The following is an 18,937-nucleotide window of genomic DNA, read 5'->3' as shown; positions in this document are numbered from 1 at the left end:
ATTTACAATTTGAAAAGCTGATTACGCAAATCATACTCTCTGTCTTTCGCTGTTCTCTTCCTGTTTGAGGATGTGGCCGTTCCATCGTCGCCTAGTCTATCCACAAGTCTGCTGTATACGCCTGTCTCTTGAACTCGGCTTCTTTCCTCGTTCATTATCTCCCGCATTTCAGAAGCCTCAATTTCGAGGATCGCTTCTTTGTCAAAGAGACCCTTGAACCGTCCATCTCTTGCTTGTCTCCAAGAGTCTACCCAAAAGTTTGCCATGCCCACTTCGTCGTAACCGCCATCTGGCCTGAGCTTGCCTCTTTTCAGCGCAATGTTATAGAGCAACTCGTGGATATCATTAGTGGGATGGTCGATGTAAGTTTTGTATAATTTGCCGTTGGGTTTCTGCAAGTTGAGCACAAATAAAAGGTAGTCTGCCAAAATTATAGGATCAACGAATGAGTTGTGAACGCACCCCACAAGAGCCAAGGAAAGCATAGTTTCACTATCCTTCACTGTAGGTAAAAATACACCTGGGGTATCGTAGACAAGAATATCAGGGTCCTGACTTAAGCGAATAACCTCACTTGTGGATCTTGTAACACCCGGTTGCCCTCCAGTCCTAGCCACCTTCTTCTTTTAGTAGAAACACCCTTTGGAAGCTGTGACTCGTAACCTGTGGACCGTAGGGTATTTACCAAGGTTGACTTACCCACATTAGGCATTCCAATAATCATTGTACGCAATCCAAGAGGAGGAGGAGGGTACATATTGTCATACTTTTCTTTTAGAAGCTTGAGAATGGATTTTGCATCTCTGTTACTTCTTGCATCGATGAAGAGAAACTTTTCGTTTCCGTGCCATTTCTTCTGAAGATTTGGTTTAAGGACAGAAAGATCTTTCTTAGAATACAACACGATCTTTTCTTTCTTCGCTAGCACTTTATCAAAAAGCACATTTGTAGTGGAGATGGGGGCTCTGGAGTCTCTTACTTCTAGCACAAGATCTACTTGTGGAGCCAAGTAGCTGAATCGTGTGAGGGCTTTCTGATGATGACCTTTAAAGTTGGAAAGCGGTAGCCTATAATCAGGAAAAAATCTCCTGGGAACAAAGGACATGGTTGTTTCTAGAGTATATGATACTGGTTTGTATGGGGATGTATATCGCGATGATGGCCTACTAGTTTACAGGAAACTGAAAATCTCACCAACACTAGAATGCCGTTAATCACGTTCACGGGATTGCCCTGCTCAGGAAAAACCAAATGGGCCAAAGAGCTTATAAGTGAGCTTGAAAAGAGAGTCCAGGCTGCTCAAGAATCTAAAGGGCCAGGACACAACTACAAAGTGGTTTACCATTCAGATGAGACTCTTGGCTTAAGCCACGATTCATATAGAGAGTCTGTCACTGAGAAGAGTTCCCGTGGTGCTCAGATGTCGGCCGTAAAGAGAGATTTGTCAAGAACATCTTTTGTGATTCTTGATTCTCTTTCCTACATCAAGGGATTCAGATACCAGCTCTTCTGTGAGGCAAAGGGTGTTGTTACTCCACATTGTGTAATCCATGTGGTGAGTTCTTTGGAGAAATGTATGGAAAGAAATGAGCAAAATGGAAGCCAGTGGGATCCAGAGCTTATCAAACAGCTCCAAATGAGATATGAAGAGCCTAAGGAAGATGCTAGATGGGACTCGCCATTGTTCACCTTGGTATCTGACTTTGATGATGAGAAGCTCCCTGTTGATGAGATCTGGGATGCACTTGTGCTCAAGAGGGCTCCTCCTCCTAATGCTGCAACCCTTGTCAAACCCACATCCAACAATGACTATTTGCAACAGTTAGACAAGGTCACTCAAGAAGTCATAACTAAGATACTTCAGCATCAGCAGCTTCTTGGTGGTGGCCAAGTTCGTGTATCAGATGGGTTGACAATTGACTTGCCTGTGAATACGGTCAGTACACCACAGCTCCAAAGAATAAGAAGGACCTTCATCTCGCTAAATAAGATGCGCCATATCGACTCAGACAGAATCTCAACAGTATTTGTGGACTACGTCAATGCTAGCTTCAACAATGAAGACTAGTCATATAATGAACTCATGCAATATTATTATACGTTAATAGACCCAATGCAAAATAGTGAAAGCTTAACGCTTCCTCTCGTTTGTCCATTTAAAGTGGACATTACCATCATCATCAAACATCTTCTTCTTTCCACCTTTCTTCATCAACTCCTTGGTCGTTTCTAGTTTGTCTTCGACTTGCTTAAGTTGTTGTTCCCTCTCCATTCTCTCCTTTAAAAGCTTATAGTCCGCAAGCTTCTGTTTATCTATCGTTTCCTTATCATCAAAGTCCAAATCGTCAACGATCTTTTGACTCGACTCCAACTGGTTCATACGAAGTCTATTTTCTTTCCTCTCGAGCATGCTTTCGTCAGTGTTGAAAAAATCGGCAGCCTTGAACAGACCAACATCGTCTTCATTGTCAACGAAAACAGTATGCTTACCCTCAGCCTTAAACCCAAGCTTATTCTTAAGCTTGTCGATCTTTTGGGTTTCATTTAACCTCATCGTTCTAACGTAATTCAGATCTTGCGACTTGTAAAGTTTAACCTGTTGGTTTGAAAGCGCTTCATTGCCTCTATCCGTGATAAGAATACCATCTTCATCGGTTTTCTTCTTGGTCATCGCATGGTAGTATTCATCTGGGTTATACTGGGCAGCCTTCTGCCTGAGAGCCCTTAAAGCAGCCTGCTTCTTATGGTAATCAGCTGCTCTCAAACGGTAATCCTTCTTCTTCTCCAAGAGACCATATTTGGCTCTGTCCAGAGTCTGGGAACGCTCTCTATGTTGCTTCTTTTGGACGTTGTGTACTAATTTGGCCATGGTAAGCAACTGTAGATGTTATCCTCCTCTCTATTTTCCAACCTCATCGCACAGTAGTATCTCGTAGATCCATGCAGGGAACTCGATAAGACAGTAGTTAAGGTCCCCTACCATGTGGACCAACACCCTCTATATAACAAAATACATTCTACAAGACTTCATATTCATATTTCGGTATTTTGAATTTCTATATCGGACACATATCGATTCAAAGTTTGGCATTTGATGCACCAAGCCGACTAATCGGGGTGCCACTCCTTGAGAGTAAAATTGCACCCAGCAACAGCAAAGAGCAAAGCACATATTGCACTTCAAGATTCCCATCTAGTTATTGAGCTTCTAAAAGCCTAAAGATAAATTAAATCTTCCTTTTTTGTCGTAAAAAGGTGCTTGAAACATTTATTTGAAAAGTGATCACGTGATTTCTCTACTACTTCAGCGAATTTTCAGTAGTGTGAGCCAACACGACAGAACCATGATTAGGCTTCCGACGTTAGCGAAACGAATCTCACGTGTGGTTCCAGCTCCTCTTTTCGCTAGACCACAAGGAGTTATTCGACTCTACTCTGAAAAAGTTTCCACACAAGAGTCCGCTGAACCCCAGAAGGAGGAACCCGAGCATACTATAGACGTCCCTTGGTATCTTAGAGATGATGTGGCTTCCCCTTTACATGAAGAGAAGAAAATAGAACTCCCGTCCATTTCTGATAGTGCTCCAGTCGAAGTTTCCAAATTTTGCCACCTTTTGGCCGAGGAATATGGTATGTCAGATATCGATCTCTTTGATATGACCGAACTTGACGATTCTCATGAATTCAAAGCCAATAACAAAGACATTGACTACATAATAATCTGCACCGGAAAATCCGAGAAGCACAACTTCAAAGCAGCTGGCGAGTTTCGCCATTATCTCAAACACGAATATAACTACAGTCCAGTTATGGAGGGTATGGTCAACGGAGCGATGTCCCCAATCATGCGTAGGAGGCTTCTTAGAAGAGCTTCCAGAGGGCCTCCAGCTACTTTCAACGACTATGGAAAGGCTGCAAATTCATGGATAATGTGTCACCATGACCATATCGATGTACACATTATGACGAAAGAACGCAGGGAAGATCTAAATCTCGAATCTCTTTGGTGCAAGCCCGAGGACGCCGAGAAGTATGCTCCTAAAGAGCAAATGCCAACATTTTCAGACCACATTTTCAGTGGCATAAGACGGTTCCATACGTCTGCAAGGACGTTATATGCGAATCTGATGTCATTGGAGAGTAATCTTACTGAATTACAGAACCTCAGCATGGATGCCTCTGACCAAGATATAAAAGCTCGTATCGATGCCTTTGAAGCAGACATTTCCAACCCTACATTCAAGGATCATAACTTAAGATACGAACTATACAGATCTGTTCACCTCACACGACCTGACCTCGTATCCTTCGCTCAAGCAGAAGAAGCCCTCTTGGCCAAGTACGCATCATTAGAGTTGGCATTTGACAAGACAGTTGACTATTCGGACGAGAAATCGAATGACGTCGTCAAATACATCAAACTCATCATAGACTCCCCAGAATGGTCGTCGCCAAACTTCGAGCATAACCAAATCGATAAACGATTTAACCAACTTTCTTCATTCCTCCGCGTGATCTACTGCTTTTCCCAAGAACGATTCAACATGACAGCAAATCCAGAACTAGTACCCCTTCTTTGGCGTCTTTCATTGCACGAAGATCTGGAGCCGATTACACCATTAACGGTGGACCGCATAATTCAGGACGGCGAGGAGATCAACCGAAAAGCTCCAGCACCTTCACTTCATTTTGCATCCAACAAATTGAGAGATGTCCTATTTCTTCTATCTCGTCATGAGTCGCTCGATGGTTCTAACTCTGAGCTCACCGGCATGTTCCAAGAACTTATCTTGTTCACTTATGGTAATGCCTGGAAGTGGGACAAGTTCTGGAACCAATGGGCCACGATCTGCCTATCAAGAATACCACCCACAAAGGAAGAGACTCTTCGGTCCTGGTTAAGACTTACAGTCTTTCTCAGTCTCACCAACAACAGAGCTCAAATCTTGCATTACTTTTCTCAACACTGGGACGTTGGGTCTGAAGCTGGTGGAACAATGATGAAGGCATTACGTGACTGTGACGGTAAATTTCCTTCCGCCAATGAAGAAACTGCTTTCAAGAACGCTGTGATCTCCATGTTGGATAGACTCGGGGACGGAAAATTTGAGAAAGTGCGGGACTTCATTGATGAGCTTTGAGCCCTACCTTTTGTATATAGAGTTTTGCAGCCAAAACGCGAACACTACATGTAACTAGACATCTCCACAAAATGTGTATCGCGTCGCGCTTCAAGTCTTCTTTCTCCATCATGTCAGTTGAAAAAGAACTTCTACAACATAAACTACAGATTAAGCAATGGGAGAAGGCATTTGCTAAGACGAATGGACGTGTGCCTGCAAAATCGGATGTCAAGGCCAATCCGGAAATATATAAAGCATACAAGACATATAACTACTTGAAATCTAAACAAAAGGGAAAACAACAGGATGGCAGCAATGGCCAGTCAAAAGCATCAAAGTCAGGAAGCAAAGGCAAGACTAGCTCATTAGAACCTTTAGATTTCATCCCCCTTCCTGTTGAAGCTGACGACGACTCGAATGAACCTCATGAGACCAATCCACCCTTGAATGCGGAACTAGGCCCCACACCACAAGCCAATGGAAAAGTGCTTTCATTATTCGATATCTTAAGTCCTCCTGAGTCTTCTCCTTTGGCTACATCTAAGGTGGTTCCCAAGTCCATGAATTCATCGCCATTGAAGGATACCACTGTCTTCAAAACGCCGACAAAATCAGTGAAAAGAATAGACTATGCTGATCTCACGCCGGCTAGGAACAGTCTGGCCAAGAAATCACTTACGTCTGCTCTTCAGCTGGTATCTACACCACTGAAGAAAGAGTCAGCTGGCCCTGACGAAAAGCATACAAGCATCGAAACACCTTTCTATCTAGGGAAGATTAACAGCAAGTTTCAGTTTAACCCTGAAGCAGTGCTGCCGTTGAAGGGCTCACCATCATCACCATATAATGTCTCGGTTCCGACCATTAATGATCCAGTCACGCCGTCAAAGCCAACAATAGAACAGCCTCGTTTCCTGACATCTCCTTCTCCTTTCAAAACAGAAAGAATGTCCTCATTCGGGAACAATAAGAAACTTACTGATGTCTTTAATGAAGCTATTAGCTTTCAGATCGATGAACAGCTTAAACTTGAAGTGGAGCTGGAGCTTATGTTAGAAATGGAACGGGATATTAATGAAGAAGAAGAGAATGCTGAGGAACAGCTTCCAATGCGTACAAGCAAGAAGCGCCTCACTCAAAAGAGAACCACCAGGCGTTGGAAGATCAAGCCTCGTTCTGAGGACGAGAGGGCCGAACTGTTTGACGGAAAGAATGTGCATGAGGAGATAAAGAAGATTGAGGACAGGGAACAGCAAGAGTTGATTGAGTATATGAAAGGTCCATCAGAAATGGCCGATTCTACTGATTCAGACGACGAGGAAGAAACTGAGTACGTCAGACCAGCACCGCAAGCATCTGAGCCTTCGAAGAAGCGGACAAAGCTCAAACCTATCAGTAACAATTTCCAGCGTTTGAAGATCAATGATCCTCGTTCCAAGAAATTTAAGCAGAGAATGAAGAGACGTTAGTTCTCTATTAAGCTATCTAGGAAAGATGGTTATACATATCACGAAGGCATAGCAACGAGTAATTCATCATGATCAAGACCGTCACCAAACTGCACTTTTGAATGACGGGGTATTGTAGATCCATCCTGTTCTGCCGTAGGTTTATCGTTACCTACGTAGACCGGTCTGGCCCACTTTTTATCGTCGTTTTCGTAATCCCAAGTATTTTTAGCCATGGAAAGCTCTTGATCAATTTTTTCCTGTTGAATCTCTTCCTGTAGATCCTTGATCTCGTCGTCATGCTCGGTAGTGTCAGCTTCAACATGTCTTTCCACCATCTTGACCTTTCCGTCCCTAATGACCATTTCCATGACCTTCTTTGTTCTACCGGTTCTCTCTTTCTTTTGCTCCTCGTACTTCCGTTGTTGTCTCTGCAGTTTTTTAAGTTGGAGAGCTCTTTCCACTGGTGATAGCCACATGCTTCCACTGGATTGCAGTGGCATTTCGAAATCAGCAGCGTTATCAATGATTCTTGTCCTTTCTGCTCCAGTCGCTTGGAAATCAAGGAGAGTATTAAGTCTCTCTTGTGCCTTTAGAAGATCTGGGTTAATGTCTTTCGTCTTCTCGTAATGCTCAAGTTCACTAATTTGCTGTTCGAGCTCTTTCTTCTTTTGTTCATCAAGCTCTTTCATTTCATTGAGCTTTCTCCTCTCCTCATCTGCCTTCTTCAAAGCAGCCTCTTGAGCCTTCCAAAGATTCTCGCCGGTTCCAACCGAAACTTTGATACCCTTCTTGGGTTTCATATGGGAGGGCTGTTGCTGTACTGCTTTATCAGTAGGCCTTTCCTTCTTTACGTCGAGAAGACCCTTTTCTGATTTTAGGATGTTGATAATCTCATGCTTTTCCTTATCGGATAGAAGTTCCCGCCCGCAAAAGGAGCAAGGTTGCAAGCCTTCCTTGGAGCAAATGATCTTGCCGCAATTAAGGCAATTTGGAGCCACCTCGAAGAGTGGATGTCTAGTTGCCATGCAATTGCAAACACGGCGAGTATTCTTCAGTGATTGGTCGAGCTCGGTGGCTGCTTTCTCCACCTCGAGGTCATTGAGGGCAGCCTCTATATCTCTGAGGTTGTCAAGGTTCTTCTTCTTCGTCTTTTTGGCATTCGAAGCGCTAAGCTTATTGGAAGGCTTTGTATCTGCAAGTTCTGAAGTAGTCACAGAAGATTTATTGTTCTTGAGCCTTGAATCTGAGCTTTTCTTCGGTTCAGATGACGAAGATGAGGCCCATGCATTCTTGCCTTTAACTGCGCTATTAGCAGTAGCTTTAGCCCTGGCCTTTTCTTCTCTTATCTGAGCAAGCCTTTCTTCATCCTCACGCTTGGTATCTTCTTCCTTTTTCAACTGCTTGAAGTTATGGATCAAACTGAATGTGTCATCGCTAGGCCCAAGAAGGTCTAGGAAGTGGCTCTCTAGCTCATGTTCAGACGGTAGCGAAAGGGCATATGTGACCATCTCCTTACACAGGTCCTTATCTATCGGTAGGATATTTGCTATAGCATTTATAGCGTACTGGTATAGCTTTTCGTATGCCATTGTCGATGTGGAGTAGTCTATGATGTAGGTGACTGAAATGCGTCAGTTGCGAAAAATCGTCTTGCCTTCGGCGGCTTATCTACTAGGGCCTCACATGAAATAAAGTATACACAATGATTTCCAAACGTTTTATAATTTAATTATTTAGGGCATACCTGGTTGCTTAGGCTTTTAATGTAATTTTAACCACTTTCAACCTCCATGTGTGAATACAGTTTGGGTGCAAATTTGCCCTACAATGCTCTGCGCCAGTTACCATTGTGACTACCCAGGCCAGCTACATCCACCACCGTCCAGTCAACCTTCACAACAGTTCAAATAGTGCCAGAACCAGATACCTGGGCAACCCCCAAAATGACTCCAAATCCCTTTTTTCCCACCGGAATACCAAGAACATGAGCCTTATTTGCTAGCATTGACGAGGCATGTTCGCGGCCCTCTGGGGGCCAAAAAGGGAATAATTATTGGTGGCCCAGGGCAAGATGGAGGATGCCGACAAACCACAACAACACACAAAACAACGAGTTTTCCATCTAAAGTCGTCGAAATTGGACTCCAAAGATACCTATGTTGAAGTTACCTTCCCTCTTATATTTACCCATCCCTCTTTTTGTACCAATTGGTGGTGGTTTCCCTAGTCCTGACTTGACGCCCCCGCCCTGGCAGACTCCCCATGGAATAATTATTCAGTCTGCGGGCGCCTGGCTGCAAACCGACCCCTGTTACTCTAGGCGACCATATGGAAAGAAAGATATAAAGTTTAAGCAAATGAAGCAATTCCACCCGTGGCTTCTTCGTTCTCCTTTAAAAGGGCAAGCGACTTTCCTCAAATATTGAGGTTTTTTTTTTTTTTTTTTCTTTGAACACTTCGTGAAAGCTACCTTGTGGTGATTCCCTCGAGAAACCCTGCGCTTCCAGCCTCCCTGCGCGATCTGCATCCTCGCCCTGGGTGAAACAACCGACAGCTCCAACTCGCAGATTCTGAAACACTGGAGGCAGAAAAAGGGAAGTTTGATTGATAAAAATTACAACCGCTTCGTACCACATTCTTCTCCAACATGCCTATGGTGATTGATAATACAAACTTTCAAACTGTGTCCCCTAAATGGGCCGATGATGCAATCGGGGCTTCGATCTCGCCTGCGCGCAAATGGCTGCAAAAAAACAGGCCAAAAAGAAACTCGGGCCCAAATCCACATAAAAGACGGGTTAAGCACTCCTGTCTTTCTCAAAACATGTCACAACCATCTGTTTCTTCTAATTGTGTTTCGCCTCTTGCCAACCCTACCATGCCTCCAGACGAGTTCAACATTCGTTATCTGATGCTTCTGAGCAACTTCATTGTCATTCACCGTCTTGGTTTGGGCTCTTTTGGCCAGGCGCTTTTGGCAAAGTATAAGAAAAACTCTTCTACCTTACTTGACCGTGATGACTCGAAACTTGGTACGATGATGGAGACCGTCTGTCACTCGGCGTCGATGCCCGACATCCAGCCCCGTAACAACGGCTTGGTAGCGATCAAGATGATGAAGAATCACCTTAAGAAGCATTCAGATTACCTCAAGATCCCTGAGGTCAGGTTCATCTATAACATTGGATGCCACATCAACTTGTTGCAAATGCATCATGTCTTCATCGACAGCTTGAGCGGCAAGCTTTGCATCGTCATGGAGGCCATGAACCAAAACTTATACCAACTCATTCAAAAGCACACCAGCAAGACAATGCCTGCTGACGTTGTCAAGTCAATGCTTGCCCAGATTTTGAATGGCATTCGCCATATTCACGCTCAAGGCTACTTCCATCGTGATGTCAAACCGGAAAATATCTTGGTGACTCCGACCGTGCAATACTACGGTGGCGTGGACAATGTTCCACCAGAGAGGGCGAACGACTTCTACATGGTCAAATTGTGTGACTACGGCCTCGCTAGGCACTTCACCAATACTAAGGATCTCACGTCTTACGTCTCGACCAGATGGTACCGTGCGCCAGAGATCTTGTTAAGGCTGCGATGCTACACTCAGCCGATAGATATCTGGGCCTTCGCTTGTGTTGCCGCCGAAATAGTCAATTCTCGGCCGTTATTTCCCGGTGCCAACGAGTCGGAGCAAATCTGGCATATTCTTAAGTGCCTCGGCCATCCTACGCAGCTTGATGCCGGGGGACCTTCCTTCGGCGGTTACTGGGAAGAAGGAGAAAAGCTTGCAGAGAACCTTGGCCTTTACATGCCTCCTACAAGTGGACTGAGCATGCAAAAGATCTTGCGTCGGTCCGGATATGACGAGTTAAGTGATGCACTTCGCCCATGTTTCTTATGGAATCCAGATGCGAGGCCCACGGTGTTTGAGCTCAGCCAACACCGTTTCTTCGAAGGCACGATCTTGGAAGAAGATCCACTTCACTTCGTCCTGAGTTCTACTCTTACCACCTGTGCCAGTCCCGATACTTTATATTCGGATACGATGGCCAGCAAGTCCTCGGATGTACTTCGCAGTCTTTTGAAGCAGAAGGATACAGGGTACGACGTTGTCAGCTTGAGAACGCCCTTCTTACTGGAACAAGACTTGTACAACGAGCACTTAAACTCCATTTTCGGGCTGCGGAATAATGTACCTTTTGAACATCCTCGGCTCGACGATGGCTGGGTCTTAGAAGGGGAAGCCGATGATGAAGACAAGGCTACCAGTGGCTTAGAGATGTCCCTGGTGGCCCCATTCGAAGAAGTTAGTTTCGACAATGATGCTTCTATTGCCCATAAGATCTCGTGTTGATGGCTCTGAAGTAGCCGCAGGCGGCTGCGAAAGTCGAGTGTCAACCGACAGCACACAAAGGTGAGTTTAATGATTGAAAGAAATAAAAAGTAATTGTTTTAACTGGAGACACAACAACAAAGCTGCTCGTAGATGGCCTCGTTTGTTTCTCCGAATTATCCAACTCTTGTCTTTGTTGGCGCCAATCAATAACTGCCCAAAACTTTAGGTGCCAAAAGTTCGGTCTATCATCTGACTACCCCACATCGTGACCTAAAAAGAAGTCGATGCCGAGAGGATCTTAGCACTAGTTAAGCCATGCAGGCGGTACCTTGTCTCCATATAAAGACCCAGATGGAACTGATTTAATAACAACAAGCGATAAAAAAGAAAAAAATACCTAAAAGTACCACACAGCTTTTCCAGCAACAAACATGTGCATCTTATTAACAACAACGTCGCATCCAGATTTCCCACTTCTACTTCTTTCAAACCGTGATGAGTACTTTGCACGTCCCACACAGCTAGCCAGTGTTCGCCAGACTTCAAAAGATATTCAGATTGTGTCACCCTTGGATATGGCAAGACCTGAACACGGAACGTGGATCGGGGTCACTTCTGACGGCAGACTCGCTGTTTTGGTCAATTACAGAGAAGATACGGCAATTGCCGGTAAGGTGTCTAGAGGCATTCTCCCGTTGGAGTACCTTGTTTCCGATCTTCTGGACGACGACTGGTATGACGGGCTTGAAGAAAGGATGAACAAGAAGAGTGGTGTCACAGGTAAACCCACGAAGCTTAGCGAGATTGGCGGGTTTACCTTACTATACGGTGCATTAGAATTAGACAAACACTCGAAGCTCAGACCACTCAATCTTATGAGCAATCGTGGAGATAGAGGTAAGGTCCATACGCAAGAGGTTCTGCTTGATGATATGCATGATCACTTCCATCGCCAACTGACGTTCGGTCTCTCGAACTCTCTTTACTACATGCCCTGGCTGAAGGTGGAACTCGGCCGCAAGAAGCTCGCTGGGCTCGCAAAACGTGCTTCTGCCGAAGGATACAGCCAAGAAGAAGTCATAGAGTCGTGTTTTGAGATCTTAAGCTCGGACACCTACGATGCTGAAATACGTAAGAAGGGTACGTTTGACCAAAAGATGACTGAACTCCAAAACTCGATATTCATCCCACCACTCGCAACACCATATGAACTGGAACTGGTCGATAGTGGATTTGCCGTGGGCAAGTTCTACGGAACCAGAACGCAAACAGTGGTTGCCCTCTCTAAAGATGGCACTTTGCATTACTACGAGCGGGACTTGTACACTGGAGACACAGACAAAATGCATATTCGTGAACAGCATCTCCAGTTTGACATAGGCAACAAATAGCAATTTGCCAAGCTATGAAGAAAAAAAAAAAAAAATAAGCCTGCTAAAAACGCCCTGTTAGAGTCTAGTTTCCCTCCTGAAGGGGCTCACCCATTGTTTATGATATCCCAAACTCCTCTCTTTTAGATTTTTCAGCCTGCCTTCATTCTTTTCATGCTCTGCCTTCTCATAATGCGGAGGCGGCCCTTTCCCCATATCGCAAGGTGCTCGGGTGTTTCACTCCGCCATCTAAGCCCGGAGCCCAGGTCGCTTCTCACTATTATCTCCGCGGGCATCACTCATAGCTTGGTAATTCACGTCCAATTAAGTCAATATAACTCTTGGTCATGTCTTTAATTACTAGTACCACAGAGCCGTTCACCACTCTTTACCACAGAGAACCATTGCATGCGTCTGACAATCCTCCTTTGTTGGTTTTCATTCCGGGAAATCCGGGTCTCATCGATTACTATACCACGTACCTCGATTTAGTGGCCAAACAACATCGTCACTTTGAAATATTGGCTATCAGTCATGCTGGGTACCAGACGTCTGATGATTTTGAGAAGATCACAGAATCTGAGGTGTTTGATTTGGATTACCAGGTGAATCACAAGTGCAGAGTGATCAAGGACCATATCCTTGCCACTCGTGGGGAGAAAAAAGTGGAAGTCTCCTTCTTGTGTCATTCAATGGGTGCATACATCATGCAGCGTGTGGCAAAGAGACTAGTGTATGATGCAGACTTCAATCGTTTGGTTGATATCAAGTTTGTTGGCCTCATCTGCCCTACGCTTGTGGACATTGCCAAGTCCCTCCTGGGCCAATACTTCACCACGCTTTTCAATTGGCTTCCTTTGGTTCACGTTGCGGTATACTTTATCATTCTCTTGCAATGGGTGTTACCAAACCTGGTAGCTGAATCGATTATCAGAAAGAAGATAATTGCCAAGCCCGCTCTCAGCGATAAGGACCTGGTTGAATCATGGAACAATGCTGTCACCGCAACAATGAAGATCTATAAGTCAACTAAAATCGTTCGCCAGACTATCACTATGGCCAAAGAGGAACTCAACAAGATTCATCGCGATGACGAATTCAATGACTGGTTTTTCAATGAGTTACCTGCAACTGGGGCGCAAATCTGGAGCTTCTTTGCTCCTTTTGATTACTGGGTCCATGATAATTCCCGTGATTATATTTTGACTAGATATCATGATGCACTGAACCCACATGTTCGGTTCGTTATTGGCGACGCCGATACTGAAGAAAAGAAGGCCATTAACCACAGTTTCTGCATTGACCAAAGTGTTGAGTTCGCAGAAATCACTTGTGCGGCATTGTCAAAAAGCTAGGAGCGGGTATAAACCCAAAATTTAATATTCATCTAACATTTTATGTCGTTTTCTCTGTAAGTGAGCGACTCATAATCATCGCACTATACATTGTTGAGTGCGAACAATGATTCAGAGTCACTGCGATTACCTGCACCTCTCCTTCATCTCTGCCTTGACTCAGGGCGACTCAACGTATAATCACTCACTCATCAAGGCGGACCATTTATGCGGCTCGGGCTTTTGGCATACTAGAGCCAACAATTTTATTCAAAGGTTCTCAACAAATTCTTTCTAACTTATTATATAAAGTAAGAGCTTTTCCATCCTACAACAGGTTTTCAATAAGTTCAATATGGCTAAATCAGAAGACGCTCCTGGAAGAATGTCCAGTGATATTTCCAGTTCTATAGATGGAAGAGAGAAGGAATCAGAGATCGCCCGTGATGAGACTGACTTGGGTATCCCTGAGTGGACAGAAGAAGAAAAAGCTCGCCTTGACAAGATCTACAGAAAGTTAGACTTTAGAATTATTCCTGCTTTATGGTGTATGTATTTCCTTACTTCTTTCGGATCTAGTGTCTATGGTGTGACCTTGACGATGAACACAGCAGAGGGTCATTCTTTAGGTCAAAGGTTGGAACTCACTTCTCATGATACTTCAACGGCTTCTGCTTTGTACTATGTTGGTTACATTATCTTTGACGTTCCTATGAATTTAATCATGACTAAGGTGTCTCCACAGTCATGGTTGGCTAGAATCGTCATAACTGTCGGTGTTGTCTATACATGCTATCATGCTTTGGAAAATGCAGCTGGTCTTAAGGCAGTCCGTTTCATTTCAGGAATGGTTGGTGCTGGTACTTGGCCTGGTCTTAGTTACTATGTCTCCTTGTGGTATCCAAACCAGAGACAGACTCGTCGTATTGGGTACTACTATACTGCCGCCCAGCTTTCTGCCGCTGCTGCTGGTCTTGTGAGTGCTGGTTTTCAAAAGATGGATGGTGTGAGAGGTTATACCGGTTGGCAGTGGATGTACTTGGTCTACGGATGCATCACTATCACTGTCGGTATCTCTTTGCTTTGGTGGCTCCCAGATAGACCAACCTATCAGCCTTCTGAAAGCAATTCAAAGATCAAGCGTGCGTACCATAAGGTCTTCTATTCACCTCCTCCACTCAAGGGTGAAGACAAGGCAATGCACCTTAAGGATATTGAGCATCGTTACAAGTTGGTCAAATGGACTTGGAAGGATGTTGTCCAGGTGATGACAGATTTACGTGTTTGGTTCATTATTTTAATGTACTTCGGTGCCGTGGGAACTGGTTTCGGTTTGGCTGTGTTTGGATCCACTATCATCGCCGCACTCAACCCTGAACTCTCGTCGATTAATGTCTCCCTTTTATATGCGCCAATTTGGCTTTTTGATCTTGGAGGTATTTTGCTTATTACGCCATTTGCTGACAGGTTCAAGAACTACCGTGCATTCTTTTTCAGTGGAGCATGTATCATTGTCATGGTTGGCTTATTTGTTACAACTTTCGCTGATGGCTTCTGGAACAGATGGGCTGGTCTTTTAATTTCTGGCTTTGGTTTGGGTCCTACAATCCCTATCTGCATGTCGTGGTCTGCTGAAATGTTCGGTCCACGTTATGGCGATGTCGGTAATGCAGTCAGTGCAGCCATTGTGTCTGGCTTGGGTAATTTGGGTTCGGTCACTGCCACATATGCATTATACTCTGGTTGGCCCTCCGATAAAGACCGTCTCTACAGAAACTCTAACATGACTTTGGTGGGCATGTTGGGTATCAGTGTCGTTTCGGCACTTGTTTGCCATATCTTCAAGAACAAGATAAGACAGAAATAATCATAATGCTGACACATCTATGCAATGCTTCTCAAGCCAATAATTATGGAATAGACTTATGTTTAGAGAAACCTTATATATGAATCTTATAGATACTTAATGCGGCTTAACGGCTTTTCGCAGCCAGTCGGGTACCCGAAATGACCAGATCGCTTAGAACAATCTCTGCAAATAAAACCAACGAACAAACCAAAAAATCCAAAAACTTGTTAATAAATGGACCATCTTCGTTTACAAATCCCAAAAAGCTCCTCTAACCATGCGTCACCAGCTCGGTCCTTTCTTCCGCCTCTTCTCATGCATATCCAGTGTGTGAGTTTTTCGCGCATCTCATCTCGCCCATCCCCCTCTGTAGTTTATCAAATTACATAGTGGTCCCCTTCTTGGAAATCTCAAACACTACCCCTTTTTCTTCCAATGTCTGCCACCGATAAAAACACATTGCCGTTCACTGAACAGCATTACTTCTCCTCGTACGACCATTTTGGTATCCACGAGGAGATGCTTAAAGACACCTCCAGAACCTTGTCTTACAGATCTGCCATGTACAAAAACAAGCACTTGTTCAAGGACAAGATTGTGTTGGATGTCGGTTGCGGTACTGGTATCTTGTCTATGTTTGCTGCTAAGGCTGGTGCCAAGCATGTCTACTCTGTTGATATGTCTAACATCATTGAAAAGGCCCAAGAGATCATCTCATTGAATGGTTTCGAAGACAAGATCACCTTGTTGAAGGGTAAGTTGGAGGACATTGACTTGCCAGTGGACCATGTTGACATCATCGTGTCTGAGTGGATGGGCTACTTCCTTTTGTACGAGTCCATGTTGGACACTGTCTTGTACGCTAGAGACAAGTACTTGGTTGAGGGTGGCTTGATCTTGCCTGACAAGTGCTCCATGTACATTGCTGGTATTGAGGATGGTCAATATAAGGATGATAAGATCCATTACTGGGAAGATGTCTACGGTTTCGACTACTCTCCATTTATCAAGGTGGCCATGGCTGAGCCTTTGGTTGACACTGTGGAGAACAACTCTTTGATCACTACTCCACACAAGTTCTTTGAGTTTGATATCAACACCGTCACCAAGGAGCAATTATCCTTCCATAGACTGTTCTCTATCGATGCTATCGATAGCGACTTGTGCCATGCCTACATCGTTTGGTTCGACTGTGACTTCCCAGGTGATGAGAAGGTCACTTTGTACACTGGTCCAATGAAGGCCTACACTCACTGGAAGCAGACCGTCTTTTACATGGATCAAGTTCTTGATTTGCGTAAGGGTGACAAGATCAAGGGTCTGATTGCCTCGAGACCAAACGCTTCCAACCCTCGTGAGGTCGACATTGAGATCCAATGGAAGGTGGACACCGTCTCCTCCGACAAGTCTCGCGAGCAGCAGGGTAAGTACAACTACTTCATGCGTTAATGAGCATCGTCAAAAGTTTTGCATCGGGTTTAGAATCGTTGAGCTTTTTTGCATTTGCTTCCTTCATGTATTAATATAAGTTCCTCATTAGATCAAGCATATTTCGCAGCCATTCGGATCTCCATATTAGTGGGCCTCTCCACAGAACTCTTCGCGCATAGTGTATTTAGACTTGCTTTGTAAGACTTTCTTGCCACTACATGTTCACAAGAAGTGTTCTTCTTGCTATCAGAAACACCAAACACTTCAGTACGTCAACGTTTAAAAGAATGTCCAAATCAGATGAAGAATGGAGAGCTGTTCTTTCCCCAGAACAGTTCAGAGTATTGAGGCAGCTGGGCACTGAGAGGCCCTTCACAGGAAAGTACACCGATACTCCAGCAAGTGAAAAGGGTGTTTATGAGTGTGTCGGTTGTGGTCTGCCTCTTTACAAATCCAATACCAAATTTCACTCGAGTTGTGGCTGGCCCGCTTTCTTCGATGCCATTCCAGGTGCTTTGAAGACCATCGAAGATAAGTCCTTCGGAATGACCCGTATAGAGATGAGATGTTCCAACTGTGATGGCCACTTGGGTCATATCTTTAAAGGTGAAGGCTACAACACACCAACAGACGAGAGACATTGTGTGAATAGTGTTTGCTTGAAATTCAACCCTGAGTAAGCACAAGACAGGTTATCATACAAAACAGGTAAGAGTTAGGATAGGAGAAAGGTGTATATCAAATGGGAGCGGTTAGTATCATACTTTGTATTTCTGTAGGTTCTTTTTCGTAATATTGACCTTCAGGTTAGAGAGTGGGAATGATAATCTAGGCGATGAATGGGAACATGGCGGTTCTTCTCAACTTTTTGTAGTCGTCGCCGAAGGTCTTCAAGTATCTCTTGTGCTTCTGAACAGCCCAAATGTACATCTGGCCGGTTCCGACAATCATGAATACCCAAGCTGACCAGTTGCCGACCAAGATCGAGTAGAAGATCCAAGAAAGTGCTTCAAAGAAGTAGTTTGGACAAGCAACCAAGTCGAAACCGTATCCGTGAGGAATAACGTAAGCCTTGTCGTCATTCTTTCTGAGGTTGGACAAAGCAATGTGAGTCTTCAAGTTTGACAATTCAGCAAAGGCCCACAAACCAAAGATCAAGTAGTTGGTAGAGCTAGGCAAATTGTTGACGTGGAAAATAAACTTCTCAAGAGAGCTGGCGGAGGCCAAAGAAGCAGAGTTTCTGCCATAGACAAAGAAAGCCAAGTTGAAGCCAGACAAGAACCAGTAATGACTGGAGTTCTTGAACAAGTTAAAGAGAGGCATTGTAGCATTCGAGAACTTGTGGATAGCAATTGTCTCGACTTCTCTCTTTGCAAAGTGCAAGGTAACCATGATAAAAGCAAAAACTTGGGTCTGGGATTGAGAAACCTGCTTGAAGCCAGCAAAATAGGCGTAGAAGAGAAGGTGAAGCACAAGAGGACCCAAGTACTCCAAGAAGAACACGGTCTTCCACGCGATCTGAGGACCCAAATCCTTAGCATAAATATCAACAACCTTGGTCAACTCACTGCCGCCAAAGTAGTCCATCAAGGACTTGGAAGTGTCTAATGGCAAGTGCTTTCCATTGGCATCCTTGTAGGTAAGTCTGATTCTGTTGGGGTCCAACCTGTTCTCTTTGCTAATCTTCTTAACAATTGGAGCAATCAACAATGTATCGAGAGAGCTAGAGTAGCCCTTGATGGTCTTAGACCTAGAATTGACAGCAATAGAGGCCATTATTAGGGGTGTGGTTAGGACGTAAAGAATTGAGGGAACGCACCCTGCTATAATATAGGCGGGAACGGTCGTGCGAAGCCGGTGCAACCCTTATCTCCCGAATTGCCCTTACAATAAAAGACTACTATAATGTTAGAGGGTTATAAAGAATGATTGAGAGGCAGGCGAAGGCCAAAGCATCTACTTTCAAAGCTGGTAAATAAACTTTAACTGAGCTTTCCAATGCTGAAAAGCTATGGAGAGGGCTTCCCGAGGCTT

At 44.4% G+C, this 18,937-nt stretch overlaps 13 protein-coding genes across 13 annotated transcripts; 9 read left to right on the top strand and 4 right to left on the bottom strand. All coding sequences in view use genetic code 12, as the record gives it.

Annotated features, from left to right (window-relative positions):
• Positions 1-30: 30 nt before the first annotated feature.
• MTG1 (putative GTPase) lies at positions 31-1,105 on the bottom strand (the record flags this gene model as incomplete). The annotated part of the gene is made up of 3 exons (XM_025486013.1): positions 31-60; positions 105-573; positions 618-1,105. The coding sequence occupies 3 exons, from the start codon at positions 1,103-1,105 to the stop codon at positions 31-33; spliced, it is 987 nt and encodes a 328-aa protein (XP_025341478.1).
• A 99-nt stretch (positions 1,106-1,204) lies between these two features.
• On the top strand, positions 1,205-2,068 carry KTI12 (Kti12p; the record flags this gene model as incomplete). The annotated part of the gene is made up of 1 exon (XM_025486012.1): positions 1,205-2,068. One exon carries the CDS (start codon positions 1,205-1,207, stop codon positions 2,066-2,068), a length of 864 nt encoding a protein of 287 aa, XP_025341477.1.
• Positions 2,069-2,131: 63 nt separating this feature from the next.
• CXQ85_002330 (rRNA-processing protein) lies at positions 2,132-2,869 on the bottom strand (the record flags this gene model as incomplete). The annotated part of the gene is made up of 1 exon (XM_025486011.1): positions 2,132-2,869. The coding sequence occupies one exon, from the start codon at positions 2,867-2,869 to the stop codon at positions 2,132-2,134; it is 738 nt and encodes a 245-aa protein (XP_025341476.1).
• Positions 2,870-3,344: 475 nt separating this feature from the next.
• On the top strand, positions 3,345-5,141 carry CXQ85_002329 (uncharacterized protein; the record flags this gene model as incomplete). The annotated part of the gene is made up of 1 exon (XM_025486010.1): positions 3,345-5,141. The coding sequence occupies one exon, from the start codon at positions 3,345-3,347 to the stop codon at positions 5,139-5,141; it is 1,797 nt and encodes a 598-aa protein (XP_025341475.1).
• A 110-nt stretch (positions 5,142-5,251) lies between these two features.
• Positions 5,252-6,592, top strand: CXQ85_002328 (uncharacterized protein; the record flags this gene model as incomplete). Its single annotated transcript, XM_025486009.1, has 1 exon — positions 5,252-6,592. The coding sequence occupies one exon, from the start codon at positions 5,252-5,254 to the stop codon at positions 6,590-6,592; it is 1,341 nt and encodes a 446-aa protein (XP_025341474.1).
• Positions 6,593-6,630: 38 nt separating this feature from the next.
• On the bottom strand, positions 6,631-8,163 carry CXQ85_002327 (uncharacterized protein; the record flags this gene model as incomplete). The annotated part of the gene is made up of 1 exon (XM_025486008.1): positions 6,631-8,163. The coding sequence occupies one exon, from the start codon at positions 8,161-8,163 to the stop codon at positions 6,631-6,633; it is 1,533 nt and encodes a 510-aa protein (XP_025341473.1).
• Positions 8,164-9,398: 1,235 nt separating this feature from the next.
• IME2 (protein kinase) lies at positions 9,399-10,937 on the top strand (the record flags this gene model as incomplete). Its single annotated transcript, XM_025486007.1, has 1 exon — positions 9,399-10,937. One exon carries the CDS (start codon positions 9,399-9,401, stop codon positions 10,935-10,937), a length of 1,539 nt encoding a protein of 512 aa, XP_025341472.1.
• Positions 10,938-11,350: 413 nt separating this feature from the next.
• Positions 11,351-12,310, top strand: CXQ85_002325 (uncharacterized protein; the record flags this gene model as incomplete). The annotated part of the gene is made up of 1 exon (XM_025486006.1): positions 11,351-12,310. The coding sequence occupies one exon, from the start codon at positions 11,351-11,353 to the stop codon at positions 12,308-12,310; it is 960 nt and encodes a 319-aa protein (XP_025341471.1).
• Positions 12,311-12,636: 326 nt separating this feature from the next.
• On the top strand, positions 12,637-13,644 carry CXQ85_002324 (uncharacterized protein; the record flags this gene model as incomplete). The annotated part of the gene is made up of 1 exon (XM_025486005.1): positions 12,637-13,644. One exon carries the CDS (start codon positions 12,637-12,639, stop codon positions 13,642-13,644), a length of 1,008 nt encoding a protein of 335 aa, XP_025341470.1.
• Positions 13,645-13,978: 334 nt separating this feature from the next.
• Positions 13,979-15,490, top strand: CXQ85_002323 (uncharacterized protein; the record flags this gene model as incomplete). Its single annotated transcript, XM_025486004.1, has 1 exon — positions 13,979-15,490. The coding sequence occupies one exon, from the start codon at positions 13,979-13,981 to the stop codon at positions 15,488-15,490; it is 1,512 nt and encodes a 503-aa protein (XP_025341469.1).
• A 417-nt stretch (positions 15,491-15,907) lies between these two features.
• Positions 15,908-16,921, top strand: HMT1 (protein-arginine omega-N methyltransferase; the record flags this gene model as incomplete). The annotated part of the gene is made up of 1 exon (XM_025486003.1): positions 15,908-16,921. The coding sequence occupies one exon, from the start codon at positions 15,908-15,910 to the stop codon at positions 16,919-16,921; it is 1,014 nt and encodes a 337-aa protein (XP_025341468.1).
• Positions 16,922-17,190: 269 nt separating this feature from the next.
• On the top strand, positions 17,191-17,583 carry CXQ85_002321 (peptide-methionine (R)-S-oxide reductase; the record flags this gene model as incomplete). Its single annotated transcript, XM_025486002.1, has 1 exon — positions 17,191-17,583. The coding sequence occupies one exon, from the start codon at positions 17,191-17,193 to the stop codon at positions 17,581-17,583; it is 393 nt and encodes a 130-aa protein (XP_025341467.1).
• Positions 17,584-17,731: 148 nt separating this feature from the next.
• CXQ85_002320 (trans-2-enoyl-CoA reductase (NADPH)) lies at positions 17,732-18,679 on the bottom strand (the record flags this gene model as incomplete). Its single annotated transcript, XM_025486001.1, has 1 exon — positions 17,732-18,679. One exon carries the CDS (start codon positions 18,677-18,679, stop codon positions 17,732-17,734), a length of 948 nt encoding a protein of 315 aa, XP_025341466.1.
• Positions 18,680-18,937: the final 258 nt, after the last annotated feature.

The sequence above is a fragment of the Candidozyma haemuli genome (assembly GCF_002926055.2).
Source record: "Candidozyma haemuli strain B11899 chromosome Unknown C_2014730914, whole genome shotgun sequence".
Lineage (NCBI taxonomy): Eukaryota > Fungi > Ascomycota > Pichiomycetes > Serinales > Metschnikowiaceae > Candidozyma > Candidozyma haemuli.
This window is presented reverse-complemented; position numbering and strand designations above follow the sequence as displayed.